General features: G+C 39.9%; 1 protein-coding gene and 1 long non-coding RNA gene across 4 annotated transcripts in view; one reads left to right on the top strand and one right to left on the bottom strand.

The window, feature by feature from the left end:
- The window catches only part of mdfic (MyoD family inhibitor domain containing), a 138,183-nt gene extending 132,476 nt beyond the window's left edge, over positions 1-5,707 (bottom strand). For both annotated transcript variants that reach the window (XM_058077321.1, XM_058077320.1), the window contains exons 1-4: positions 5,665-5,707; positions 5,245-5,523; positions 4,944-5,114; positions 2,459-2,536 (exon numbers count right to left, since the gene is read on the bottom strand). In XM_058077321.1, coding sequence (XP_057933304.1) covers positions 2,459-2,536; positions 4,944-5,040 — 175 coding nt within the window. In that variant the 5' untranslated portion in view covers positions 5,041-5,114; positions 5,245-5,523; positions 5,665-5,707. The remainder of the gene's footprint in view (positions 1-2,458; positions 2,537-4,943; positions 5,115-5,244; positions 5,524-5,664) is intronic.
- On the top strand, positions 1,474-26,541 carry LOC131132081 (uncharacterized). 2 transcript variants are annotated; one of them, XR_009130302.1, is made up of 5 exons: positions 1,474-1,631; positions 6,914-7,069; positions 24,413-24,497; positions 24,592-24,658; positions 25,313-26,541. It is a non-coding gene; the product is annotated as an uncharacterized LOC131132081 (long non-coding RNA). The 2 variants fall into 2 exon arrangements; XR_009130300.1 differs by having other exon boundaries at positions 24,413-24,501.

The raw sequence follows: 26,541 nt of genomic DNA, 5'->3' as shown, positions 1-26,541 counted from the left end.
ATTTCCCTGTAGGACCACCCAATCTTGACGCAATCTTATTAACAAACTTGATCCCGTTCCCTCCTGAACTAAACATGTCAAAACCGGCAAAGGTTGGTGAAAAAACTTTGAATCTCATCCCTTACGATGCGTGAATGGAAGCTAGTGGAGTTAGTAGCATAGGTAGTAATTAGCGCTAAACTTTGTTATTTTGTATACAGCATGGTAGAGCGGCTGTGTGTGCATTAGAAAAGTTAGCCAAGCTACATCTGTTTCCGATCTACTGAGCAAAATTGGCCATTGATGTATTTCATCAATAAATGTCAGGGTTTTGGCATATAATTAACAGACATATTTTTATTTTTAAAAAAAGCACAAACTCTATGCTGGTAAAATAAGAGTACAAAGTCATTCATTTTCTACCGCTAATCCTCACGAGAGTCGCTGGGGTGCTGGAGCCTATCCCAGCTGTCTTCGGACGAGAGGCGTGGTACACCCTGGACTGGTGGCCAGCCAATCACAGGGCACATATAGACAAACAACCATTCACACTCACATTCATACCTATGGACAATTTGGAGTCGCCAATTAACCTAGCATGTTTTTGGAATGTGGGAGGAAACCGGAGTACCCGGAGAAAACCCACGCATGCACAGGGAGAACATGCAAACTGCGCACAGAGATGGCTGAGGGTGGAATTGAACTTGGGTCTCGTAGCTGTGAAGCCTGCGCGCTAACCACTCGATCACCGTGCAGCCGAGTACAAAGTCAAAAAAAAAAATTGTTTAAATAAAAAATGGAAAGAAATGAATTTGGGAAAACAATAAAACAGACTTTTTAGTAACTCCAGAGTGGTAAGCATCCAGAAGCTTCATCAACATATTCCAACATTGGTTCTGTTGCTGCCGTGTGGTAAAACATACTAAACCACTGGAAATCTACACACTTTTCTCTGCAAAAGACACTATTTGCGACACGTTTATCTTCCTGTTGTATGGCTAGCCTTCTTAAAAGACTTCAGAAAGGATACGTGCTGTCAGCGCAACAATACAGTCCACTTCCTCATGTTGTGAGAAGTGCGTAGTGCATTGTGTATCCTGTACACAAGCTTTAAATCAGACGAGGCAAGGGAGCGCTCGGGGGCAGGATGCAGCCAACCAGATGATCTCTTATTGATTTCCTGTTTCTGCAGCCGAACGGGGCTCTCAATTAGCACACGGAGCGCGGATCTGATTGGCTGGGAGCCACATGAGGAAGACGATGCCAGGAGGTTTTAAAAGTGAAATACTGTTTGAGTGACTTCTCTCTTACTCTAACTGCAGTCAGCTTGCGGTGAGCGGGGCATCAATAAACACACAAATATATAGATATATATATACACACACATACATAGTAAACATATGATGTTTACTATATGATGTAAGCACGTCCGAGACAAATAAAACCATGAAAGACCTCTTTTTCCCTTTTATTCTTTTTTTACAAGCACATCACTCCCTTGCTGTTTCGGTAAACAAGCCACTGGCAAGTCATTAACTAAAAAAAAACAAGGCGTCCAGCAGAAACAAAAGAATAGTTGTGTCACACGCTGTCATGGAAGCAATCAGCTGCCATTCGTCTTGCTGATTCTCTCCCAAAATGTCTACATACAGGTAAGGTTTGACTATTAAAAAAAATACATGACCCCAAAAACAGGATTTCCTCCCGTCAGGATAGGAAGTAAGAGGACAATGGAGATGTGAAGCATGTGAAACATGTGGGCCACTCACTTGCCAGAGATGCCATCTTGGTATTATTGCAACTGGAAACACTGAAGCTAGTATTTCAGTTAGATGGAAAACTCAAGCCTGGTCGGCATACACTTGGCAACTGTCAAAACATCCAAGCTTGACAGCTTATTTTGTTGTTAAATAAGACATTGCTCAAGCACCAGAAGGAAGAATTAAGCTGTCATTAAAGAAATCCTGCACAAATATCACAGAAATTGGAAGAGCACTAAATACCTTGTTGTCTACTGGAAAAGCGTAAGTACTTACCGTAATTTACGGACTATAGAGCGCACCAGTATGAAGTTGTTTAAAAAGGAAAGGAAAATATTTGTACATCTAGTATATGGGAGAAATGTCCCAGAAATGGGTAGAAATCTATTCACAAGCTGAGGATCGAACCAGCAACCATCTGTTTGGGAGACAAGCACCCAACCTATGCCACTGTGCACAAAATAACCAGAGTGTTTATTATAATGTTAAACTCTTTGGGGGACGACATTGAAATTGCGCCTTCATTTTCAAAGGGAAAAATGCAATGGTAAATATTGAATTATGAAAAAATACAGGACTGATAGATAGCCTACATGTTGTGAATGATCATGAATCATCCGATTCATCGCTGTTCTGGGCTAAAATAAAGACTACAAAACAGGTTGGTCACAGAAAATCACAGAAATTCTCCACATTTATAAATCGCTGAAAGTACTTACTTCTTATAGGCCCACAGTGATCTTCCTGGGTCACAGGAAGACTGGAACACGGTCCCGATACATTGGCAACAGAGGCATCTATAAAGTAACAAACATTACAGTTAGAATTAAATAACTAGTGCTACTTTTTCAGACATGTTGCAATGGCATACTGTATATAAGTTACAAATGTTTATTTGGTTGTTTTTTTAACAACAAACCAAAAGACCTCTACATCGCTATGAATCATTGCTGCTCCCACAAAAACATATGTAAACGTTTACAGCTAGGTCAGCTGACAGCATATGAGGGGCAGCTAAAAAACAAAAGCCCCTTTGCACACACAAGACAGCCAAGGTGGTTCAGATGAAGGCCTTTCCAGAGCTCTGGATCTTATTTGCTACCTGCTATGAAAGCAGCATTCATGTTAAAAAGTGGAAAAAAGTATGCACTGAACAGCAACAGTTTCACTCGTCTCCTCCTTTAAGTTCTCATCTCGCACGACTGGAGACAAAAACAATCCCCTCGTGTGGCTTTACTGGCATGGTGTGAAGCCAGATTTTTCACGACTTTTGTTTCCAGCGTGTTTGCTGCTCACCAGCTTGTTTGGCAAAGCTGGAGATATTCCAGTGACGGATGGAGGTGGAGAGAGGAGGGAGATGATGTATGGCGGCGGCGTTAGAGCAGCGCTACTGCGTGATGCATCGTGGTATTTAGTGATCACAGTTAGAAACCAATTGGCCTACTCCCGCTACATCCCCGCTCCCCCGGGAGGGAAAATCCAGTCTTTGAAGGGGAGGGGGGGCGGCAAAAATCCATTCGCAATCCAGCAGTCCGTCTGATTGCTTACTTTGTCCTACTTTGCTATTTTTTGACAGCGCCATAATGATGCTTGGTATAAATAGGATGGTTCATTGCTTGTTTGAAGAAAAATGAAAAAAAGGAGGGTGTCAGGAGTGAAAGGGGGGGTTGGATTATTTTACATGTGATAATCTGTGAGTTGAAAGTTAATTAAAAACTATAATTGGCTCTGGTTTGTGTTCCTTCGATTGCATTGAGGGGGGAAAAACATGACCAAGGCTCATCGCTTACTGAAAATCACACAAGAACAATACAATAGAAATGAATATACTTTAGAGTAGTCTGTGTACAACTTGCATAGCTTTACTCTCCACTGAAAATGGCTCCACAGTCATATATTATTGTCTAAATAACTGACAACATTACGCAGCAAGATACTTGGTAAATAGTTGGGTAAGGTCAAGGTCTCGGTCTGCAAGTGTGCTGCTGGCACTGGGGAGCTACGGTTGATTGAGAAGAAATGTGAATTCTAACATATACTCGAAAGTTGCATTCGAAAGCAAAAACTGGGCTCCATGACAGTTTTCCAAAATGATAATGACACACCTCAAAGATTACAAGTTCATTGCTGGGGAGGCTAAAGGTGAACTGAACCCAAGAAAGGAAGAAAGGTAGAGGAGCACTCGGTGTCTCCCATCCAACAGCTCTACCTGTGGGGTCTACATAGAGGCATGGAAGAGGGTTCTAGTCTAGGAACAACCTGTGCAGCTGAGGTCAATTTCATATCTAGAAGAATGAAGGCGGAGCTACTGTAGATAACAATGATGCTCACACTAAATATTGACACCGAGGTCACAATTTGGACATGTTCTCTGTAAGGTTGCATGTTAATCTATACTGCTATACTAACTTGTATACAAAATTTACATTGCAACAAAATCATAAACTGGCTCATGAAACATGAGTGGTGTAGTCATGTAGCAGTATTTTATCGACACAGCTTCTAAAGTATATACTGGATCCCATGACTTCTATTAGTATGCAGCTAGAAAAAAGGTGAAGGTACTACAGCATTACACTTCAAGTTGCGGTTTCCTCTCACACCAGACCGGACAGGCGACATGCATTCTTGATGAATGATGTCAAAGTTACAGCTCACTTTCAGGGCAATGAGAACATGCACAACTAAGTCACATTTCAATATGCCTCAAAGTGCTTAAAAAGCTTTCAAAGCCTTACTTGTTTACTATGGTACTATATTCTGCACCCAAAATGCCTTTACAACATGAATTCAGAATTCATCAATGCAACAACAAACAAGCAACAGTCTGAAACATAGGGTAGGGTTAGATCTGCTTCTTCCTACTTCTTTTCTGACATGATTAATATGTGTAATGTTCTTTAGTGTGACTTTGTTATGCTTATTCAAAAACACACTATTGCCATTACCATCATTGATGCAGCCAGTTTAATATTCAACGACAATAATATGCTAAACATTAAATAAATCAATCTGTGGATGTTATTGCGCAATCAAATGCAAGTGAAACTTGAAAATGAAAGCACTTTTTCTGAGATAGATTTATTTTTTAGGTCCAAATTGCTGTAAAACTGGTTGGACGTCACAGCAAACCTCTACTAGCATATAAATATGTCTAAGGAAAATGAGTCTTTTGTTTGATTTCCACGTCCCCCCCATCCTTACCGTGGGTGATGTCGAGCAGCAGGGGGCTCGTCTCCGGCTGTGGGCTCCTGACTGGCCCCGCTGGCCCACCCGCAGGATGGACGGTCTCCGTGGACATGAGACCGTCAGTCTTAAGTGGGTCTCGCCGCTGTTTAAGCTCCTCTTTCTGGGCGAAAAAGTCACCTCATCAGCCTTGGAAACACAAAGCAACACAGTGGTTAGCTAGCCGAGGTGCAGTAATAGCGAAAAAATGTCCAGTTGTCGCTTTTTTCCCTGCAAAAAGCGCCATAGTCCAAACATTGTTTAGAAAGACGCCACTTACCTTTCAAAACATGTCATCTCCTTCGCCTCAAATCTGACGTATTCCCATCTTCTGGCTCTTTCTCCCTGCTGGAAGGGGGCGAAAATAACGAGTAATAATAAACTTTTAAAGGAAAGTTAGTGACTGTGGCTGGCTGCAGTGTCCAAACTTTGACTTCGCGCAGATGTGTCTGACGTCCTAAAGTTTTTTTTTTTTTTTTTTGAGGAGGAGAGCCGAGAACTTTTTCATCATTTCCGGATGCCATCAGAGCTTCTTTCCTGCCTGTTGCTTCCCTTGACGCTGAAGAGGGCAATAAAAAACACATTTCCGCATATCCACAAAAAATATATATATCAAATAAATAATTCAAAAAGAAAGAACACTTAAAAGAGGAAACTTTTCAATAGTTATCAAGAAATAAGTACTGAAGAAGGTGTTTACCTCACGGATGGACATGTCCTAACAATATCCAGGAAGTTCCAATAGTTTTCTACTTCCTGTTTACTTCCTACTTCCTGTTTACATCTATTGTTTTTTATCGTTTTTTTTTAGGTAATAGGTAATAGGTGTTTTTTCAAAAAATTACAATTACAATAGCAAGAAAAGAACATAATTATAGTTGGCAACATTAAAAGGATATCAGTCTCTTCACTCACATGTACTTTGTTTTACCGTTTTACCTTCAGATATTACATACAGTCATGAAAAACAAAATATTAGACATTGTTCCTTCAGTTTATTTCTTCACTTTAATGTAAAGGTACATTTGTTTTTACAAAAATGTAGCCATTCCATGGTTTTCTTACATCAATAGTTATGGCATTATACTGCAAAAAAAAGACTTTTAGGCATTCCATGTTCTTGTGTCCATTGTATTGTTCAGGTAACACACTTGTAGTGGTAGCAGCGATGAACATTAACAAGAAATATAAATACAAGTAAATGTGTAACCCCCATGGTAACCCCTGAGCAAGCCCGCGGCTGGGAACCCGATCCACCTAATCAGAATCAAGACTGCTTGGCATATCGAGCTAAAAACCCAAGCTGTCATCTCAATCTCCGGAAAGACTCTTTGCCAAAGTAGTTAAATACATATATAAAAATTGAAAAAGTTGTTATTATCAAATGTAACCAACAGATGTAAGGTATAGTATTTTAAAAGCTAACATAAGATCACAACAATAATAGAATACTATCATGCTAGTTTAAATCATGCATTAATTAATCAACTTTAAATTCATTTATGTGAGTGAAAGTCCGAATGAAAATGGATTATTCTGGACTATTCTGGTTAAAGTACGGGTAGTTGGTGCGAAGGTGGTAAACCTAGGACATGCAGAAGTCCAACATGACTGTAGCAAGTACCCTCAAACTTCCTGTGAGAGGTCAGCTTGAAAAGTTGTCCAACTCAATTCCAAAGTTTCCTGCAATCTAAACATCCAATATAATTCTTAATACTGTCCAACTCATTTCCTGTATAATTCACTCGGAATAAATGTCCTCTGTGGAGTCAGTAGGGTATTGTTAGTGCAGTCAGTGTCTTGCTGATTGCCATCATAGCCATTGAACCCTACTGGTAACAGTGTAAGTGAGATTTAAGCCTTAGTAACATGAGAGTGTGGAGGTGATTGATGTGAAATATGCCCTCCCTCATTGACTGGTTGAACTCCATTTTCTGTTCCTAATGCAGAAATCACTCCAGGTCCCCGGCATAATGATTTACGATGAATCTGTGTCAATGTTGAACTCGGCAAACCCCACGTAATCCATCTTGTAGATGTACCTTGCAACCCCGCCCCGCCTCGCCTGCTCTGGTGAAGCCGTGCCTTGCCTGGGCCATGGGAAGGTAAGGAGCGCCGCACACTCTCCCTCTCTCCCCGTATATAAGTGTTGAATCCATTACGGGGGCTGATGTGTAATCACAGAGGACCCCCTGCGCCCTCTCAAACTGTAATTACCTGGATACAGATACTCCCTGGAGCCAAGAACTCAGTTAACCAGCATGCAGTGCTACCTGCGCGGGTGGCCGTAGATTTGAAAGATGTGGCCTATAAGACAAAAATCATGGTGCCAATTCAATTTAAGTAATAGGATTTTTGACCTTGCTGTATGTAACAGTTCACCTCGGAAAATCAACTTCAAACCGCCGCAGAAAATCTAGTGAGCATGACGACGGCGTGAAATCAACCCCCGGTTTGGTGACAGCGCCGTCGCTGCTGCTGACAAACATTATCTTGTGCGTGATCATGTGCGACAAAACACACACTCCTTCAAGGCTGTCACACGTTGTCAAGCGTCTGTGTCGGTGATGCATCCTCGGCATCAGAAGACACGGGAGGGGAAGCGTTTGTTTGGCACCGCGCCATGATTGCTGGAGTGTGGAGTGGAGTAGACAAGTGTAACCTGCCTTTACAAGCCTAAACAAACACACCTTGTTGTATTTAGCCACAAAACATTCTAAAATCAGCGTTTTGCACACTCCTAATATGCTCGGCATCAAATGCCTCCTAAAGTCCCCACCCTTTTTGGACATTTTTGGGGTCCTTTGTATATTATTGCTATCAAATACTATCTATTTGTCATACATGAGTGACAATTACAACATTGCTGTTTGATGTGTGTAATAACAATCTGGCTTGTGCTAGCATGATTTACTTTGAGGTTGTGGATCAGACAAATAAGCACATTAGCACTCAAAAACGTCAGTTAGATGATGCATTCAAGGACCAGTCAACGAAGTGAAAAGGGCTCACTGCTTGCAACAAACAAAATTAACCCTAACCCTATCCAAATAAAATGTATTCAAATTATAAAATGTTAAAATTTATTATAATATTATAATAAATTTAATATAATTATAATTATAATATATTATAAATATAATATATTATAATTACAATTAATTATAATTATAATATATTATAAATATAATATATTATAATTATATATTATATTATTATTATATTATTATAATATTATATATATATATATACACATTTATAATATTTTAAAAATTATAAAATTTTTAAATTAAATATGTTATAAATTTATTATTCTAATAAAAATATCAAATTATTATTATTATTATTATTATTATTATTATTATTATTATTATTATTATTATTATTATTAAATGTATTAAAACAACTTCCAGATAGCTTCCATGCACTCATAATCTTGCAAATTTCCAAGAGAGAACGTTGGAAAAATCACCCTCCAATGACAGCAGTGTGGTTCAATAATCGTACTATGTCTGCATATTCGCACAGAAATATAAAATTCCTCCCTTATGTCTACTTCAGTGACGCTTTGAACAGTACAAAGCAACACCTGTACCTGATCAAAGTACTTCGCAACGAGCACAACTTAACGAGTCAGGATGTTTTAAGCTGACCGTGACACCATCTGAACCGCGGCACCCTCGGAAGAATGATTAACGGCACAATGATACGTCCTTGTTCTTGAGGCTGCCTGATCAAAACCTTTTTTTATTGAAGGAAGACTTGATGGATTCAATGCAAATAAACAGCCTTTTTTCCACCAAGGGTGAGTAATGACTTTGGGCGAACACGTCTAGATAATCGGAAGCAAATGGTCACACGAAAGCGTTCATGAATATGTAGAATAGAAACAATCGGCGCTGGATGATTAATACTGACATTCAAAAACAAAAGCGCTCACAGGGAAGGTTAGCGCAATAACTAGGGCCAGACGGCGCTACGTTAACAAGCGAGTGGGACGTCGCCTGAAGTTGTCACCCATCTGTTTGCAATCCAACCTGAGTGGCGACCATCCAATGATTTCAAGACTGTGGTTGAGACGTCATGTCTAAACAACAATGCCGTCTCTTTAAAGTGACATTTCGCACAGCATGAGAGATATGATGTGATGTGAAATGCAGACATGACAGTTTATTACTTCAAATTGGTATCTTTTTGACCTTCTATCTGCGTTGGCGTGAACATATCCAACCAACTATTGCTCAAAGTCAATATAACTAAACAGACATATTAATAATTGCAACCATACACTATTTAGCCACCAATCGCAACAACTTTACTATACTGTACATGCTTGGGGTATCCAAATGGTTTCCACCCACGGAGGGCCACATAATGAAGAATGAAGGCTGCTAAAAAGTTAAATTCCACGTCTTCATTCACAATCGGGATGCCTTCAGCGACAATCGACAATTCATTCATTCATTTTCTACCGCTTTTTCCTCACGAGGGTCGCAGGGGGTGCTGGAGCCTATCCCAGCTGTCTTCGGGCGAGAGGCGGGGTACACCCTGGACTGGTCGCCAGCCAATCACAGGGCACATATAGACAAACAACCATTCACACTCACATTCATACCTATGGACAATTTGGAGCATGTTTTTGGAATGTGGGAGGAAACCGGAATACCCGGAGAAAAGCCACACATGCACGGGAGAACATGTAAACTCCACACAGAGATGCCCGAGGGTGGAATTGAACCCTGGTCTCCTAGCTGTGAGGTCTGCGCGCTAACCACTAGACCGCCGTGCCGCCCGACAATCGACAATGTAAATGAAAATAAACCAACTACATATTTTTAAAACATACCAGGCCATTGTGCGACAATACATTAAGAAAATGTAACGTCCACGAATCAAATGTAACTAAATTCTGTATGTATTTACTGTTCATCTTACAATGAAAATAGCGCTTTGATGTGACACTTTAATCCAGACAAGAACTTTATCAACGTCATCCTTCGTCCTTTGCTGCCTTTGTTGTCCGACGTGGAATGCTAATCAAAAACGTCAGGCTGTTTGGATTTCTATGATCCTCCGCAGATTTACGCGATTAGCATAAAACCGTAAGCCATGCTAAAGCGACACTGGCTAAAGTCGCAGTGGGATCCTTATTTGTTAAGGCGTGACGCCTCATAGCTTGTGTGTCCTTACCCCTGAGTCCTGTTAGAGATACTACCCCCCCAACACAAAGCCCCCCCATGTTGAGGAAGATAAAAATCAACGGCCAAACACGCTAATGCTACACAAGTAAAGCGAAAGTCTGCAAACTATCTCGACACACACACCTTGATTAATTGGATGCCCGGCCTGCGAGATTCCCAGATTAGGCTTTGACACAGCTAATAATTAAATAAGACAAATTCAGGAAGTGTTTGAAATCCCTCATTTCCCAAGCAGAAACGTGCGTATTAATTTACCCCACGCTGAGGCGAGCGTTGGTCACCTGCAGGGAGCCAATTCACTGTGCATCGGTTGGAGCCTGATGTCTGGATCGGACATCGTTAAAGTAAACCCCCCCCCCCCCATTCCAATTTATGAAACAGCGGTCAAATATTTATCCAGTTGATGAGCTGGTCGGCTCGTTCCTTCCTCAGCAATAATTAAAGACAAACGCGAGTTAAAGGTGAGCAGCGGCCGTGACATCACATGACAGTGGCGCCCTGTTGGTCGCTTCATCCAGGCTGGAAGTGGGCAGTGTGGAAGATGATGAAAAATTGTCATTGTCACACTCACATGCCTCATAAAGCATAGAAAGGATAGGGAGAGCAGCGGGACAGAATGACAATATCGCCGAATATGGCAAACATGCTCACACTGCAAAATGGCCCCAACAATAAACAATGTGAGAATGCAATTCTTTCTACATCTGCTGTGTCAGCTACAGGATGCGCAAGCAGGCACCTGTTGCGAGAGAGCCTTGCAAGGCAAGGTTCCCAGACAGCTATCACAGCCTCGGGTGGCGCTCTCGTCCAATGAACAGCACCCTGGGATAACAATAAGAGAGCGGCGCAGTTGGGAAAAATCAATAAAATCACTGCTGGAGCTCTCAGTGGAGAAATAACAGGCTGACAGAGTCTATAAGCATCTGGCAAATAGCTCTCTCTTAACCCTTTGGAGTCCCCTTTCTAATGGTGTACATAAAATCTATAAAATAGTCAAATCAAACATACATTCAAATTAAAAAAAAAAAAAAGAAAATAACACCTCTTTAAAATGTTATTGTATTCACATAAAATAGAAACTTGATGAAAATAAAATAACATCATGTAACATAGCAATGTAACGTAAGATAACGTAACATTGCACAATATAACATAACTATATAAAATAACAACATAAACTACTGAACATAATGTATTGTTACATAACATAAGATAACATAATATAATATATATAACATAATATAACTTAACTCTGATTTCCTCCCACATTCCAAAAACATGCTAGGTTAATTGGCGACTTCAAATTGTCCATAGGTATGAATGTGAGTGTGAATGGTTGTTTGTCTATATGTGCCCTGTGATTGGCTGGCCACCAGTCCAGGGTGTACCCCGCCTCTCGCCCGAAGACAGCTGGGATAGGCTCCAGCACCTCTGCGACTCTTGTGAGGAAAAGCGGTAGAAAATGAATGAATGAATGAATAATATAACGTAACATGGCTGCACGGCGGTCGAGTGGTTAGCGTGCAGACCTCACAGCTAGGACACCAGGGTTCAATTCCACCCTCAACCATCTCTGTGTGGAGTTTGCATGTTCTCCTCGTGCATGCGTGGGTTTTCTCCGGGTACTCCGGTTTCCTCCCACATTCCAAAAACATGCTAGGTTAATTGGCGACTCCAAATTGTCCATAGGTATGAATGTGAGTGTGAATGGTTGTTTGTCTATATGTGCCCTGTGATTGGCTGGCAACCGGTCCAGGCAGCTATGAGGATAAGTGAGGATAAGCGGTAGAAAATGAATGAATGAATAACGTAACATAACATTCCATAACATAACAACATAACATCCGATAATATAGCGCAACAAAACATTACAGAGCATAGGATAATACAACATATCGATACAATGTAATCTAATGAAACATTGCATGAGATAACATTTCACAAAATAATAACACACATAACATAAAATAAGGTAATATAACGTAACATAACATAACATAGCACAACATCCATCCATCCATTTTCTGTATGGGTTGTACTCACTTATGTCATGGGTATGCTGGAGCCTATCCCAGCTGTCTTTGAGTGAGAGGCAGGGTACACCCTGGACCGGTCGCCAGCCAATCTCCAGCAGGGGATACTGTATAGACAAACAACCATTCACACTCACATTCATACATGCATATTTTTGGAATGTGCATAGAGTACATAACATAACATAAAATAACATTATATAGCATACGAGGATATGTTGATGTTGCACAGGTCAAAGGTCATGTCATCACATCAACACATTTTTCCACACAACCAAACCTTGAAGGCCATTGACTTTGATGGATATCTGATGGAAGCTTTGTATTTGTTGTCATTGTGCAAGTTTAAATCCCGAAATAATGTCCTTTAATGCCAATCCAAGATGCCTCAAAGGTCATTTATGTTTATCATTGTCAAAGTTATGGCGGGAAAATAACAATAGCATAACAATAATACATCAGTCAGTGTGCATCTTGTGGTTAAACGCGCCCTCTGAAATGTCACATCTAATCCTCGCAGCATTAGCGCTCGGAAACACGTCGGGACGGCAGAAAGGGAGGATTTGGCAAATCTCCCATCAAAGTTGTCTAATTATGTTAATGAAGAATTCTCCAAATGTCAGAGTTGCTGGATGAGATTTGGAGAGGGAGCACAGTTAAATGATGGCCATGCTGATGGCTGGGTGGCAACAATATTAGTGATGATTTTAATTAATGGAAGTTGAACGTGCAAGAGACACGAGTGGATTAGATGGCACTCCACAAGGGTGATTATCAAGAATCAATTTGTTGCGAAGATAAATATTTTCTTAACGCTGAATCAGCTCCTTATTCACAGTTATGGAGACAGAAACTTTCATGCATTATTACTATTATAATTAAAGGAACATCAGCATTTTTTTTGTTCGGTTTTAAGTGTGCATGCGTAACTAATACATAGTTCATTTATAGGAGAAAAAATATGTATGAGTGAATGGAACGCATTCTGATATCTTCAGCACCACTTATTATAAAATGTGGGTACGCACTCGGGATGCTTGGAACAATCGGCCACCGATCATTATCGTCCGTGACCAGCATGTGTCGATAAATGCATTTCAACACTTGTGGCGAGTTCTACTGCAACCTGCAGCAATCCCTGCGTTCATGTCGCATCTTGCCCTAACTCACTAACTCCTCCCATTTACCGTCAGAGTGTGCAGGCGTGCCAAAACCAAAACAATCATGTATTTAACTGCCAACACATGCCACCAAAACTATCCCGAGGGCTGGCAGCATTTGAAGAATAAACACTTGACGGAGTATGATGTGTGATCATCAGTCAAACGGCAGCTAACACAACCATATGAACAACATGACAGTCAGAAGGCCAAGCAAATAACCTGAAAAATAATTGAATTTATTGGACGAGATGATCAGCCTGTCTCAGTGGTGGAAGACACCGGGTTCGCCGAGTGCTCTCTTGCTTACCTGGAAGTCCTGCTAGAGCTCCACCAATGTACTCTCCAATTCGAAGTATCCTTAAAGAAGACGTCTGATATATCCGCTCTAAATAAAACTGTTTTTTTGGTTCCCTTTTTTCATATCACATAGCCAGTAGCAGGAGTTCAGGGTCCCTGATAAGAAAACTTGAATGCCTAGTATGCACTATAGTATATAGAGTGGTACCTTGGTTAGTATGTTTTTTTGGTTAACATTGAAAATTTTAATGTTGCCTCGGTTAACATGCATTTTCTATTGTTAACGTACAATATGGCATGGAGCTTACTTTTACCAAACTGTTCACAAAGACATAATGTGACAGTGAGATCAACTCCAACCACTTCCTGTTTGTCATGAATATTTCACTAAACATCACTAAATGCAAGAAAAACTCATGGCAAAACAAGAAGGTGGTGGTGGTGGTTGAACTCGGCAAAAGTAACCTTAAATGTTCTGTTAAAATTGTGTTAAAAATGTTAAAATTTGTCCTTTTCATTCATCATTTATATGCATGTTGAGTTGTTTTTTAACTCGCTTTTTTAACTCGTTTTTAACTCGGTTGAACTCGCTGCCACATCGTGTCTTTGGGGACAGTGGTCAAGAGTCTTCATTGAAGGTAAAAGTAACCTTAAATGAATCTGTCCTTTTCATTCATCATTTTCATGCATGTTGGGTTGTTTTTTACTTGTTAAACTATAATTGTAAAACTTTTTTGTTAACATTTTGTGCTTTCTGTAATGGATTATTTAGATTAACATTATTTATCATGGATATAATGTATTTGGTTACAAAAAGAATGCTTGAAATAAATCTGTAATCAAATATCCAAGCCCATGCTGAGTGTATGAGCAGACCGTACATAAAATATAACATAGCAGAGTAAATAAAACAGATTTTATGGTTCCCTTTTTTCATATCACATAGCCAGTAGCAGGAGTTCAGGGTCCCTGATAAGAAAACTCTAATGCCTAGTATGCACTATAGTATATAGAGTGGTACCTAGTATGTTTTTTTGGTTAACATTGAAAATGTTGATGTTGCCTCGGTTAACACGCATTTTCTATTGTTAGCGTACAATATGTCATGGAGCTTACTTTTACCAAGCTGTTCACAAAGACATAATGTGACAGCGAGATCAACTCCAACCACTTCCTGTTTGTCATGAGTTATTTCACTCAACATCATTAAATGCAAAAAAGAACTCATGGCAAAACAAGAAGGTGGTGGTGGTGGTGGTTGAACTCGCTGCTACATCGTGTCTTTTGGGACAGTGGTCAAGAATCTTCATTGAAGGTAAAAGTAACCTTAAATTAATTTGTCCTTTGTTGTTTTTTACTTGTTAAACTATAATTGTAAAACTTTTTGGTTAACATTTTGTGCTTTCTGTAATGGATTATTTAGATTGACATTATTTCTCATAGAAATAATGTATTCAGTTGCAAAAAGAATGCTTGAAATAAATCTGTAATCAAATATCCAAGCCCATGCTGAGTTAATGAACAGACCGTACATACAATATAACATAGAGTAAATAAAACAGATTTTATGGTTCCCTTTTTCATATCATAATATTGAAAATTTTAATGTTGCCTCGGTTAACATGCATTTTCTATTGTTAGCGTACAATATGGCATGAGTTATTTCACTAAACATCACTAAATGTAAGAAAGAACTCATGGCAAAACAAGAAAGTGGTGGTGCTGGTTGAACTCGCTGCCACATCGTGTCTTTGGGGACAGTAACCTTAAATTAATTTGTCCTTTTCATTCATCATTTACATGGTTTCCCTTATTCATATCCTCGGTTAACACGCATTTTCTGGTTAGCGTATAATATGGCATGGAGCTTACTTTTACCAAACTGTTCACAAAGACATAATGTGACAGCGAGATCAACTCCAACCACTTCCTGTTTGTCATGAGTTATTTCACTAAACATCACTAAATGCAAGATAGAACTCATGGCAAAACAAGAAGGTGGTGGTGGTGGTTGAACTCGGCAAAAGTAACCTTAAATGTTCTGTTAAAATTGTGTTAAAATGTTAAAATTTGTCCTTTTCCTTCATCATTTATATGCATGTTGGGATGTTTTTTACATGTTAAACTATTGTAAAACTATAAAAACATGTTTTGTGTTAAATGTTGTGCTCTCTGTAATGGATTATTTAGATTTATATTATTTCTCATAGAAATAATTTATTCAGTTGCAAAAAGAATAATTGAAATAAATCTGTAATCAAATATCCAAGCCCATGTTGAGTGTATGAGCAGCCCGTACATACAATATAACATAGCAGAGTGTACGCTGTAATAGCGGCTGCCACTGCAGACATTAAAAACAATCAAGCTGTTTATTGTGTTTGCAATAATTAGATCTTTAACAGCGGGAGCAATCGCCTGCCTCTGATTCTCTAATTTGATACAGTAGCCTCATGGGGAGGGAGCTATCTATCTAATCTAATTCTAGCACTTAATTCAAAACTCCAGGGGATGTCTGCTAAGTGTTGCGACGACGACGACGGCCGACTATTAAATTACGGTAATGTTGTTGTTTGTTTCTCGCTGAACGCCCCTGTGACTTTGCCGCTGAGTCTTTATTAACATATTTACAGTTCAGTTTGAAGACTAAGAAAGAATGCAGTCAATTTTTCTTTTCTTTTTCTAATTTTGTCATGGGACCAAAGGTTGTGCACTGAAGAATAGATGCATAAAATAAGGACGTAATTGGGTAGCTTTCCTGACATATGACATGCATACCTGTCAGCGGTTGTTGGTTAGATGTTATTATCACACCTATAGATTCAGTCTAATAGCTCAGTGCATTTTCAGTCTAATGGATTTTCATAGAAGGTCTTCTTGACACGAACACTCACAAAGTACAACTCAAGTTGGTTTCACAGGTAAGTGATGGAAAAATACGGGGTAAAAGAGGCAGACGCACAATAGGTGCATTGTTCCCACTCACACAAGCTTAACTTTCACTTCGATACAGATTTAAGTAGCACTTATGCTAAAACATATTGAAATACAAGCGATATGTATTCTGGTCACTTAGCGGCGGTAATGACACAAAACATTACATTACATGACACTAACACTGCATGAAATCAGCCCTGGCATGTCCAACATGATAGACGGACTTCTCCTCCCATTCCGTGTGGAAATGGTAAATTACGATTGTTGATTTAAGAAGAAATACATTTGAGGCTAACTGGTTAGCTCACTAAGTTGTTAGTCCATTAGCTCGCTAACTGGCTAGCTTGCTCTCAAGTCCCTGCAGTGAAGAGTTGATCAGTGTGTTGTAAGCAAAGAATAATAGGAGTGTAAAGGTGACAAAATGGGTGTTATTTCATGAATTCAGGGCTCCAATAATGTTAAAAAAATGTTTTCTGTGCTCTAACTATGAACATATTTGATGGAAATTGAATGTTATATTGTGTAAATTAACAATTTATCACCACTATAATGCAGTGTACCTTCATTCCTGGCTTTTTTCATCAGGCTTCCTGACAGAAACACACGCTCATGTAGCACAACTCCAGCTGCTTTCACAGGTAACTGATATAAAAATACAGAAAATAAAGGCAGACATGTAAATGATGCTTTGTTCTCACTCACATAAGCTTAACTTTCACTACTACACAAAATTATGTGTAAATTTTACAGACTGTACAGACATTTATTTGACCTATTTGTCATTTAGCATTCACATATGACCACCAGTTCATCTCTTGGTCCGCTTATAATTATACACTCAATCAATCGTATGTGACCAAAGCAAACGTACAAGCAGAGTAAAAGCTCAAAAGTTCCCTTGAAATGACCCAGACATGACAAGTGTGAACGCACCCTCATTCTCATAACGTTAGGAATGAGCTTGGGTGAAAACATTACAATCCATTTGCATATCATTAGCAAAATGCAAAAGACCAACCTCACCCTGCAACCCCTTTGGGCTTAAGGCCTTATAAATATATTTAAATATATAAATATCATGAATACATTCATTGAAGAGCACGCCACATGTCTCTACGGAGGGCTAAAAGCGGGCACACCTGGCAGCCAAAATGACGGCCAACTTTGGAACTTTTCCCCACTCGTAAACACGCCCTCCGTATAAAACTCGCTGGAGTTTGTGACTTTACAAGCCAGACGCTCTCTGCTCTTTGCTCTCTGCTGTCTTTACTTCGCCGCCGTTTCCCTCCTTTTTCACGGATCAGCGGCGAAAGAGCAATTACATCAGCACAGGGGCGAAATGAAAACACCTGCACGGGGCAGCCAGTTTTGTTTCAGATCCACACTTCCACAAGTCCGAGCCAATCTATCTGTGCTTTCTGCGTATCGACACAGTCAGCGACATTAGCATTACAAAAGGATAGGAAATGTGCACCAAACGCGTCAAACTGGAAAGCATTCAGTGAAAAGTGACGCAATGACAAGAGACAAAATAGTGAATGAAAGAACATGGGAAATAAATAGAGACAGGGAAACAGGAGGGGAGGGGGAAGGGATGGAAAACCTGCCCTTTGACCTCTGTCTGATCTTTTTTAGATACCTCAGACGTACATGTGGTTGCCATCTGGCTGAGATTTCCATTCCATTATTCGCAATCATTCAGTCTGTGGGTCTAAGTTAGCTTCATATTATTTTATTATCATATACAATATGAGTCAATGTGAGTGTGAATGGTTGTTTGTCTATATGTGCCCTGTGATTGGCTGGCGACCAGTCCAGGGTGTACTCCGCCTCTCGTCCAAAGACAGCTGGGATAGGCTCCAGCACCCCCCCGACCCTCGTGAGGAAAAAGCGGTAGAAAATGAATGAATGAATATGAGTCCATTGTTTTAAACAAAAATATATAAAATAACAATAAAAATATTATTATCGCACCATAAGCTACACATGACGTGGCGAAAACTTGTTGTGGCGTTGTGCACCGAGTCTCGCCTCACCGCTCCTCCTAGCCAATTAACAGCAAAATCAACCCAAACAGATTTCCGATTGATAAATCTTTAATGATACGAGGGATTTTACACGAGACGCACACTTGACGCTGCTAATTTAAAGCAAATAGCTCGCTTGATTAAAAATTCCCAAGGCACGGTGCCGGAGAAGATAAATGTTTGAATAATTTATCAGATTTAATTGACACCACTTGGATGTTGTAAACACAAATGTTTTGATGTTCATAATGCAATTTGACATGAGGAGATTTTGGGGGATTTGCAGATGCAAAGAAGGAAGGAAGTGAGGGGCGGAGTTACAGTTCAATTGGGTTAAATTGAATAAAAAAAGAAGTGACCTTGACCCAAGGCTGCACAGCTTAGAACCCCTAGAACAGGGGTCGGGAACCTTTTTGGCTAAGAGAGCCATGAAGGCCAGATATTTTAAAATGTGTATCTGTGAGAGCCATATACATTTTTTTTAAACATTGAATGCAATAAAATGTGTGCATTTTTATGTAAGACCAACAGTTTTAGATATAATGGGCTCTAATTACGTAGACCAGGCACACTACCCCACGCCAATGGGGTGTGGCCAGCACACTTTCGTGAGCAGCGCAGTGTCTAATAATAAATCAAATACTTGTTGCCATTAATACAACTTCTGCTGCTGCATAATTTTGCACCATACTCAGTATATTTCATTCTTTTGGCCATCTTCGTCAGAAGGCTTGCTTCTGCAGCTTTAGCTATTTGACTAAAGGAGGAAAGTTTACATTTACATGTTGACATCTCAATGACCGAGGTAGACTACCGCATTATCCAGTAATAATCAAGTTTTGGTGTTTGACCTGGAAAATATCATCAGGAAAGATGGATATGGTCGGCCGTATTGCAGTAGAAAATAGCTGGACGAATTAAAATGCATAAGAAAGTTTTGATTTTTAATATTATTTTTAACAGTGATTTCTGTGATGTTTACTTTAAAATGTTAGCAAAAATACATTTTTATTGTGGTAAGAAATGCTTGAGAGCCAGATAGTGTCATCAAAAGAGCCCTACCTGGCTCCCGAGCCATAGGTTCCCTACCTCTGCCCTAGAATGTAGCACCAGCGTGGGATGTAAATATCATGAGCCACAACCCAAACAGACAGGCAGGAGGAAGGCCGGCGTTGATGGGACCTACCAAGAAGCCCACGGGGAGGGGGGTGCTGCTTCGGCCTGCCAGGTGCTCATGCCGACACTCTGATAAGAAACTGATCTGCAGTGTCTGCAGCATGTCCAGCCAATACCTGGTAAACACCGCCGTTATCTGCAAACAAACACAATTTACCGCCCCCGACTACCAATGAATACATCAAGACTTTGTTGCACTGAATCCATGATACAAAGTACACTCAGGAATACGTGAATAGACAACCGCAGGAGGCGGGATGCCCTGATTGGGCCTCGGCTGCAAACTGATTTGCATAAAACTTCCCAGAGAGATTCTACAAATGAATAGAAGTCAGATATGAATCTTGTTTTTGATGTAAAAAAAATGGCACAGTCCTGTTATCTGTTATCAAAACCAGGAATTAGCCCACAAACCAGAAAGTGTGAGTCACATCGATACCCCTGTGAAAGAATCAATAATGGAACAGTCCTGTCGTCTTATGTTATACTCCAGGAAGTGGTCTACAGATAAGCATTGTGCAATATGGCAGTTCTTTTTTCCACTTTTAGTGGTCGGCAGCATTAGCTCCCCACTTTGACAGTGATATATATAAATACATAGGACGTCTTAGTGGTGGGGGGGGGGGGGGTGTGTGAAGATGTCAGGCGGCAGGCACGTAAACAGATCCAAGCATGACAGGCTCCCAGTGACATGAAAGCAGCAACATGTAAAGAAAAGCATCCATTGTGAGCGCGGAGACGTCAGCATTAACACACCGCAACATCAAGTCGCCTCGACAGCCTCCAGCTACGTAAATTGCCGCCGTTTGTTTCTGCTAACACCTTTTTCATTTATCACAATAACGTGCAAAAAAAAAAAACAATAGACCCGCGTTGCAACATCAGCGCTGTTGTTGCCTGACGATGCATCCATCGCTTTCACATCAAAAGAAACGAGGAAAGTGCATTCTCCCGTCTTTTTTTTTTTTTGCCGTGATTAACTCGCAATCAATAAACATGCGGTAGTAGGTGGCCAGGTAATCAGGAAGCGCCGCCATATTGGCTTGACAACGCATCAAAGCTACCGCTCCGAGGCAACGCCGCTATGGCTGACAAGCATTTTGTTGCCGCTTAGTCGCAAAATAAGAGAAGGAAACGTTCCTCTTTTGTGCGACAAAATGTAATCAAAAAGCTGCAGGGATGTATGTCTAAGCTTAGTGCACAATAAAAGCGCTGTAGCACGCTCCTAAAAAGCATTTCCTGTCCAGACTTTGGCAATAAAACACTGTACTGCAATTATATATGGGGGTATTGAAAAATAAATCATACAGGAAAGGCATACATTAATACATTTCTTACATATGACAAAATATTTACTCTTAACACATTTGCATCATGGTAAGCCACACCTCTCTGTTATGATGGTGGGCGGAGTCAGTACCAGTAGTCTGATACTCTTTTTTTTTAAAACTTTATTCCTACATTAACGCAACAACAGCAGTGCTCAGTTTGTCCTTGTAACCATGAGATGCATTCATGGACACGCTGAACTCCGGACATCAGTACAACAAAGCCATTTCATAGGAGACCCCTGGATGTCAGGGAGTAACAACCATGACTAAAGTTCATTCAAGCAGTCTTCTCTTCTCCTCACCAAAATAAGAACCCCAATCATGTATTACTTCGTCTTATTACTGTATTGCATTTGAAAATGACAATACTGTTACAAAATACAGTGTAAATAGGTATATCTCAACCATAGCTGCAAATGGTGATTAATCATGATTAATCTGATTAAAAATGTGAATTATTTGACATATATACCACACGCCACAATTGGGAGACATTTGGTGAATTATTTTATATGAGTTTTGCAATATAGGACCAAATATTCAGAGGCTGAAGGATCAAACACGGAGATGATTTGTTTGTGTCATCGTGGGGCAGAGTTAGAAGACGAGGCAATGAGTTTACCAGCCTCAGGTACGAAGAAGAAGAAGATTCGGAAAAAGAAAGGAGAGATTGAGGAGAGAAGGAGAAGTAAAAAAAAAAAAAAAAAAAAAAAAAATCTCATCCACATAATTTGCAGCCTGCGGGCGCTAAAATGCAAATGACAGATCAAAGAGGTTGGGAAAGGGAAGGCGCTTGGAGATTGGAGGGGAATATCATCAAACTGAGGTGACAAATGTATGTTCACCTACGAGGGGGACATGTTGGTGTCAGGTAATGGAGGTGACCTGTGCGTGAACACAGTCGCTATCGCTTTTTCTCCACATACTCGCATCTACATCAACCTATTTTCTGTCAGGATTGTTTGTTTGTTGGTCAGCATGATTATGCAATAACTACCCTTCGGATTTTATGTTCCGTTTGAAAGAATGAGGTACGAGTCAAGTTATAATTTGGTACAAATCTGGATAAAGAATTTGACTTCGGCGAATGGAGGACGTTCAGTTCTTTCTGATATTCCAAAGCACTTCAACTGGTTTCGGCTTGGATAAAGGAAGAACTGAATATTGAAAGGTGGGGCAAGATCCCAAGGTCATTTGGCAGATTTAATTTTGCTAACAAATATCGGTATGTTTTAGTTATTTAGAATTTTCTGTTCATCAGACTTTTTTGTGATTTAGCAGGATTACGGGAACACCACTCCTCCAATTTTCACACAATTCAGTGAACCCAATACGTTTGCTTTAGATCCGCACTGACCAAATGTATGTTTTGGGAGCCATTCTTGTTCTCGACTATGATCTTTACCAAAATTGGTCAAGGGGTGGCACATAAACCAAAGGAAGAACCCATTCTAATTTGGCTATGAGTCCAGAAATGCTAATTTCCGCTTACGAGCAAAGGTTTGGTTCTCCAGATTTGTTTGTAGAATTATACAAAAACTACTACTACTACATTTTTTGCAAAGAACTGTCAAGCAGTATGTACCTGCATTGTCAAGGTGTCATGCTTGTTCTTTAGCAGGATTATGCAAAAACTACTATTTCGATTTTTGCAAAAAATTATCAGGAAGTGGAACCATGGGCCAAACTCAGAATCCAGTATATTTTGTCATAGTGCTGGATGAAGGTACAGATACAGGAATGTTTATTTCTGAACTTCTGAACAAACATATATATTCAGCTGCATTTTCTGGGTGTCAGATTTTATGCAAAAACTACTATTTCGATTTTTGCAAAAAAACGTCAAGAGTTGGGGCATAAGCCAGTAGATTTTGTCGTGGAACCAGAAGAAAGTACAGAACTAGGGATGTCTACGTCCGCTTAAGAACAAAGGTTTGGTTTTCCAGGTTTGTTTGTAGAATTATAAAAAAAACTACTACTACTACAGTAAACCTCGGATATATCGGATTCAATTGTTCCCACTGGTTTTGTCCGATATAAGCGAAATCCGTTATATGCGTATACCGGAAAATGTCCGTTTGTCGGATTTTATCCGTTATAAAAAGGCACTTCCTTGACTATGTTTCCAATGTACCTGGACTGGGCAATGAAAAGAGACGTAAGGTAATGAGAATTTAACTTTATTGGACTCTGAGCATAACAAATTGTTAATTAAGCTAGGCCCTGTTACGTCCGTCAGGCCTACGTTATTTCCAATAGTGAGGTTAAGATCTCATTCACTGCTGTGCTAGTATTATTGACGTCACTCACTTTTATATTTGTCCTAAATCTAGAGCCAGGAGAAAGACAATAGCCAGTGACATCAACAAGATTAGCATAACGATGCGGCCATCCGATATATGCGAGGGAAATTTAATGGAAATGCATTGGAACGGGACTGGAGATTTTGTCCGAAATAGGCGAAATCCGTTATAAAAAATCCGATATATGCAATGAATTTTTATTGGAAATGCATTACAGAAAAATCGGTTCTTTTTTTATCTGTCCGTTGTGAGCGAATTTCCGATATATCCGAGTCCGATATATCCGAGGTTTACTGTACTACCTTTTTTGCAAAAAATTGTCAGGAAGTAGAACCATGGGCCAAACTCAGAATCCAATATATTTTGTCATAGTGCTGGATGAAGGTACAGATACAGGAATGTTTACTTCTGAACAAACATATATGTTCAGCTGCGTTTTCTGGGTGTCAGGTTTATGTAAAAACTACTATTTTGATTTTTGCAAAAAAACGTCAAGAGTTGGGGCATAAACCAGTAGAATTTGTCGTGGAACCAGAAGAAAGTACAGAACCAGGGATGTCTATGTCCGCTTACAGACAAATGTATGTTCTCAGCTGCGTTTTCCGGGTGTCATTTTTGTTCTTTAGCAGGTTTACGCTAAAACTACTATTTCAGTTTTTGCGAAAAATTGTCAAGAGGTGGCTAATTAAGCTAATAAGCTAATTAAAAAGCCAATATATGTCGTCATGGCACCAAAAATGTTTACTTCTCCTTCTGAACAAAGGATTTTTTTTATTTTAGCAGGATTATGCAAATACTATTACTAAATGTTTTGTAAAAAATGGTCAAAAGGTGGCACATAAGCTAATAAAGGTGGTAAAGGAATCAGAACCAGGAATGTTTACTTTACTTACTTATGTGTTGTGTTGGGGAACAACATTAATGGCGGACATGGTATTTTTTCCAATAACAAAACCTGCAATTCCAATGTCGTCCTCCAGGCGAGGAGGAGGCGTAGACGTCATCGGTGAAGAGGAAAGAAGAAGAGTGGTGAGAGGGTTGATCGGCACTTCAAAACAGAGAGTGGTAGGTGAGGACTTTCCTCATTAATGCCTAATTAATGTCTGTCTGCCCATTATTGTCTAATTAATCATTCATGTCTCTCCTCCTCCACCTGCAGCTGTCACACACGCCAACGTTGCGTGTATTTCTTCATGAGACGTGACAGTCACCGGACATTTTATAAGGTACACCTGCAGCAGTTAGTGTTTAGTTACATTACAATGACAAAACACATTAAAAAAACATTATTATTATTATTATTATATTATAGCAAATAGTCTTCTAATGCATCTTTCCTTGTTTGGCACCTCACACCTGCTTTGTAATGTGATTTCTGCACGGCAGAATTAGTATGTATATTTAATGCAGGCCTTTTCTTCTTTGGCCCCTCTCTGTCTTTCCCACTTTTAAAATCTTGATGAGTGACGAGGAGGGGAGGAAGACGAGTGGTGGGCTCTCTCTCCTCGCATGTCTGGCGGATATGCCAGGCCCGCGCTAATAAATGACAGCTGATTTATGCGTCTGTATTCTTTTATTTATTAAAAAAATAGCAAGCAGGCTGATTTCTGATATTAATAATACAAGTGGATCCACTTTGATTAGGCTCGCGCGGAGAGCTGTGCATATTCAGCATTACAATTAAAGCCTCTGATGTGGAATAGGAATGACACGCTAATGAAGCGAGCTAGCGAGCCTGAACCGCGACTGTCCAACAGCATTACGGCCCATCTCGGATGAAGAGTAATTATACGAGGAACACTGAAACGTCATTAAAAATCTTCAGTAAGTGATTTAACCCACCATTCCGCGCTAATGCTACATTCCGCTTTTCTTCCCAGGACCCACTCCTGAGGTTTGGGAAATTGGGGCGAAGTTCTTCTTGAAAGAAGTTGAGCAACACTTGACTCCTTTTCAAACAAACATATTTGAGGTGTGAGACAAAGAGCTAATTTAATTGCAAGAGCTGGTGGCGGCGGTGCAGGCAGGTAGGTAATTGAAATCATCCCATTAAGGAATTCCATTATGAATTGCTGATTAGGGCCACACGTGATTACCGTGGACAAAGACATTTTTACATTTTTTTCTTTAAGTTTCTGCATTGCTTGATATACTTACAAAAAAGGTGCGGAGAAGGAGAGTAAACATCGTGGTAAAAAGTCAGATTTTCTTCAGCAGAATTTAGTAGGAATTTGTACCAATTTTAATTTAATTACTATTTAATGAGTCATTGTCTATTTTTACATTTTTATTTCGATCAAGTTTACGGAAGCCCTTATTGTGGAATGTGTTGCTCCTGACTTCTACCTTCTACCACAAGTTCCAATGCAGTCGAGCTCCTACCGCAAAAATGTTATGCTTTTTCCACTTTTATGACATATAAATGTAGTTAGAATCTTATATTCTCATGTTAAAAGATTCAGATAATGTTTTTTGCGCCTTTGGAAGTGAGCTTTGAAAGAAATTTGGGATGGCTCAAAAGGCTCGGTTTCAGAAGGCGTGGTAAAACTGCCCCATTGTGATGTCACAGAGGAGCGGACTTCCTTATATGGGCATGGCTGTAAGCCAGATAAGCTCTCTGCCCTCCACCAAGCTCTGCTTCTCTCTTTACATTAGCTAGCACTGGCTCATACAGGAACGCCACATTTGTTTACAATTCTTAAAGACACCACAACTGAATAGGTGAAGATTCTGGAAGAACTAGAAAGCTTTGTGTGCTGGTTATTGTGTGTAGCTGCTCTATAGGAGTCCACAACTCAATAGAAAGACGAGTAGACAAATTGCAAGAATGTACCTTCTGCACTGTTGGATGGTTGTAAGCAGAGCTTCAAATAGCCAAAAGAAGAAAGTAGTAAGAACGTAAATACATTCTTGCAAATTTTTAACCGGTTTTAAAATTTTGACCAGGTGTGCGTAGCCTCTATCCTAGTGGAGCCATGTTTGTTGCGGAGTATGCCAGCCATGATTATGGAGTATTTTGTTCATATATGTGCTATATTAGTACAGGGTTTTGTCCACCATGTTTATGGAATGTGTTGCATGTCAGCCATGTTTGTGGAGTGTGCTGCAG

The sequence above is a fragment of the Doryrhamphus excisus genome, chromosome 7 (genome assembly GCF_030265055.1).
Source record: "Doryrhamphus excisus isolate RoL2022-K1 chromosome 7, RoL_Dexc_1.0, whole genome shotgun sequence".
In the NCBI taxonomy this organism is placed as follows: Eukaryota; Metazoa; Chordata; class Actinopteri; order Syngnathiformes; family Syngnathidae; genus Doryrhamphus; species Doryrhamphus excisus.
This window is presented reverse-complemented; position numbering and strand designations above follow the sequence as displayed.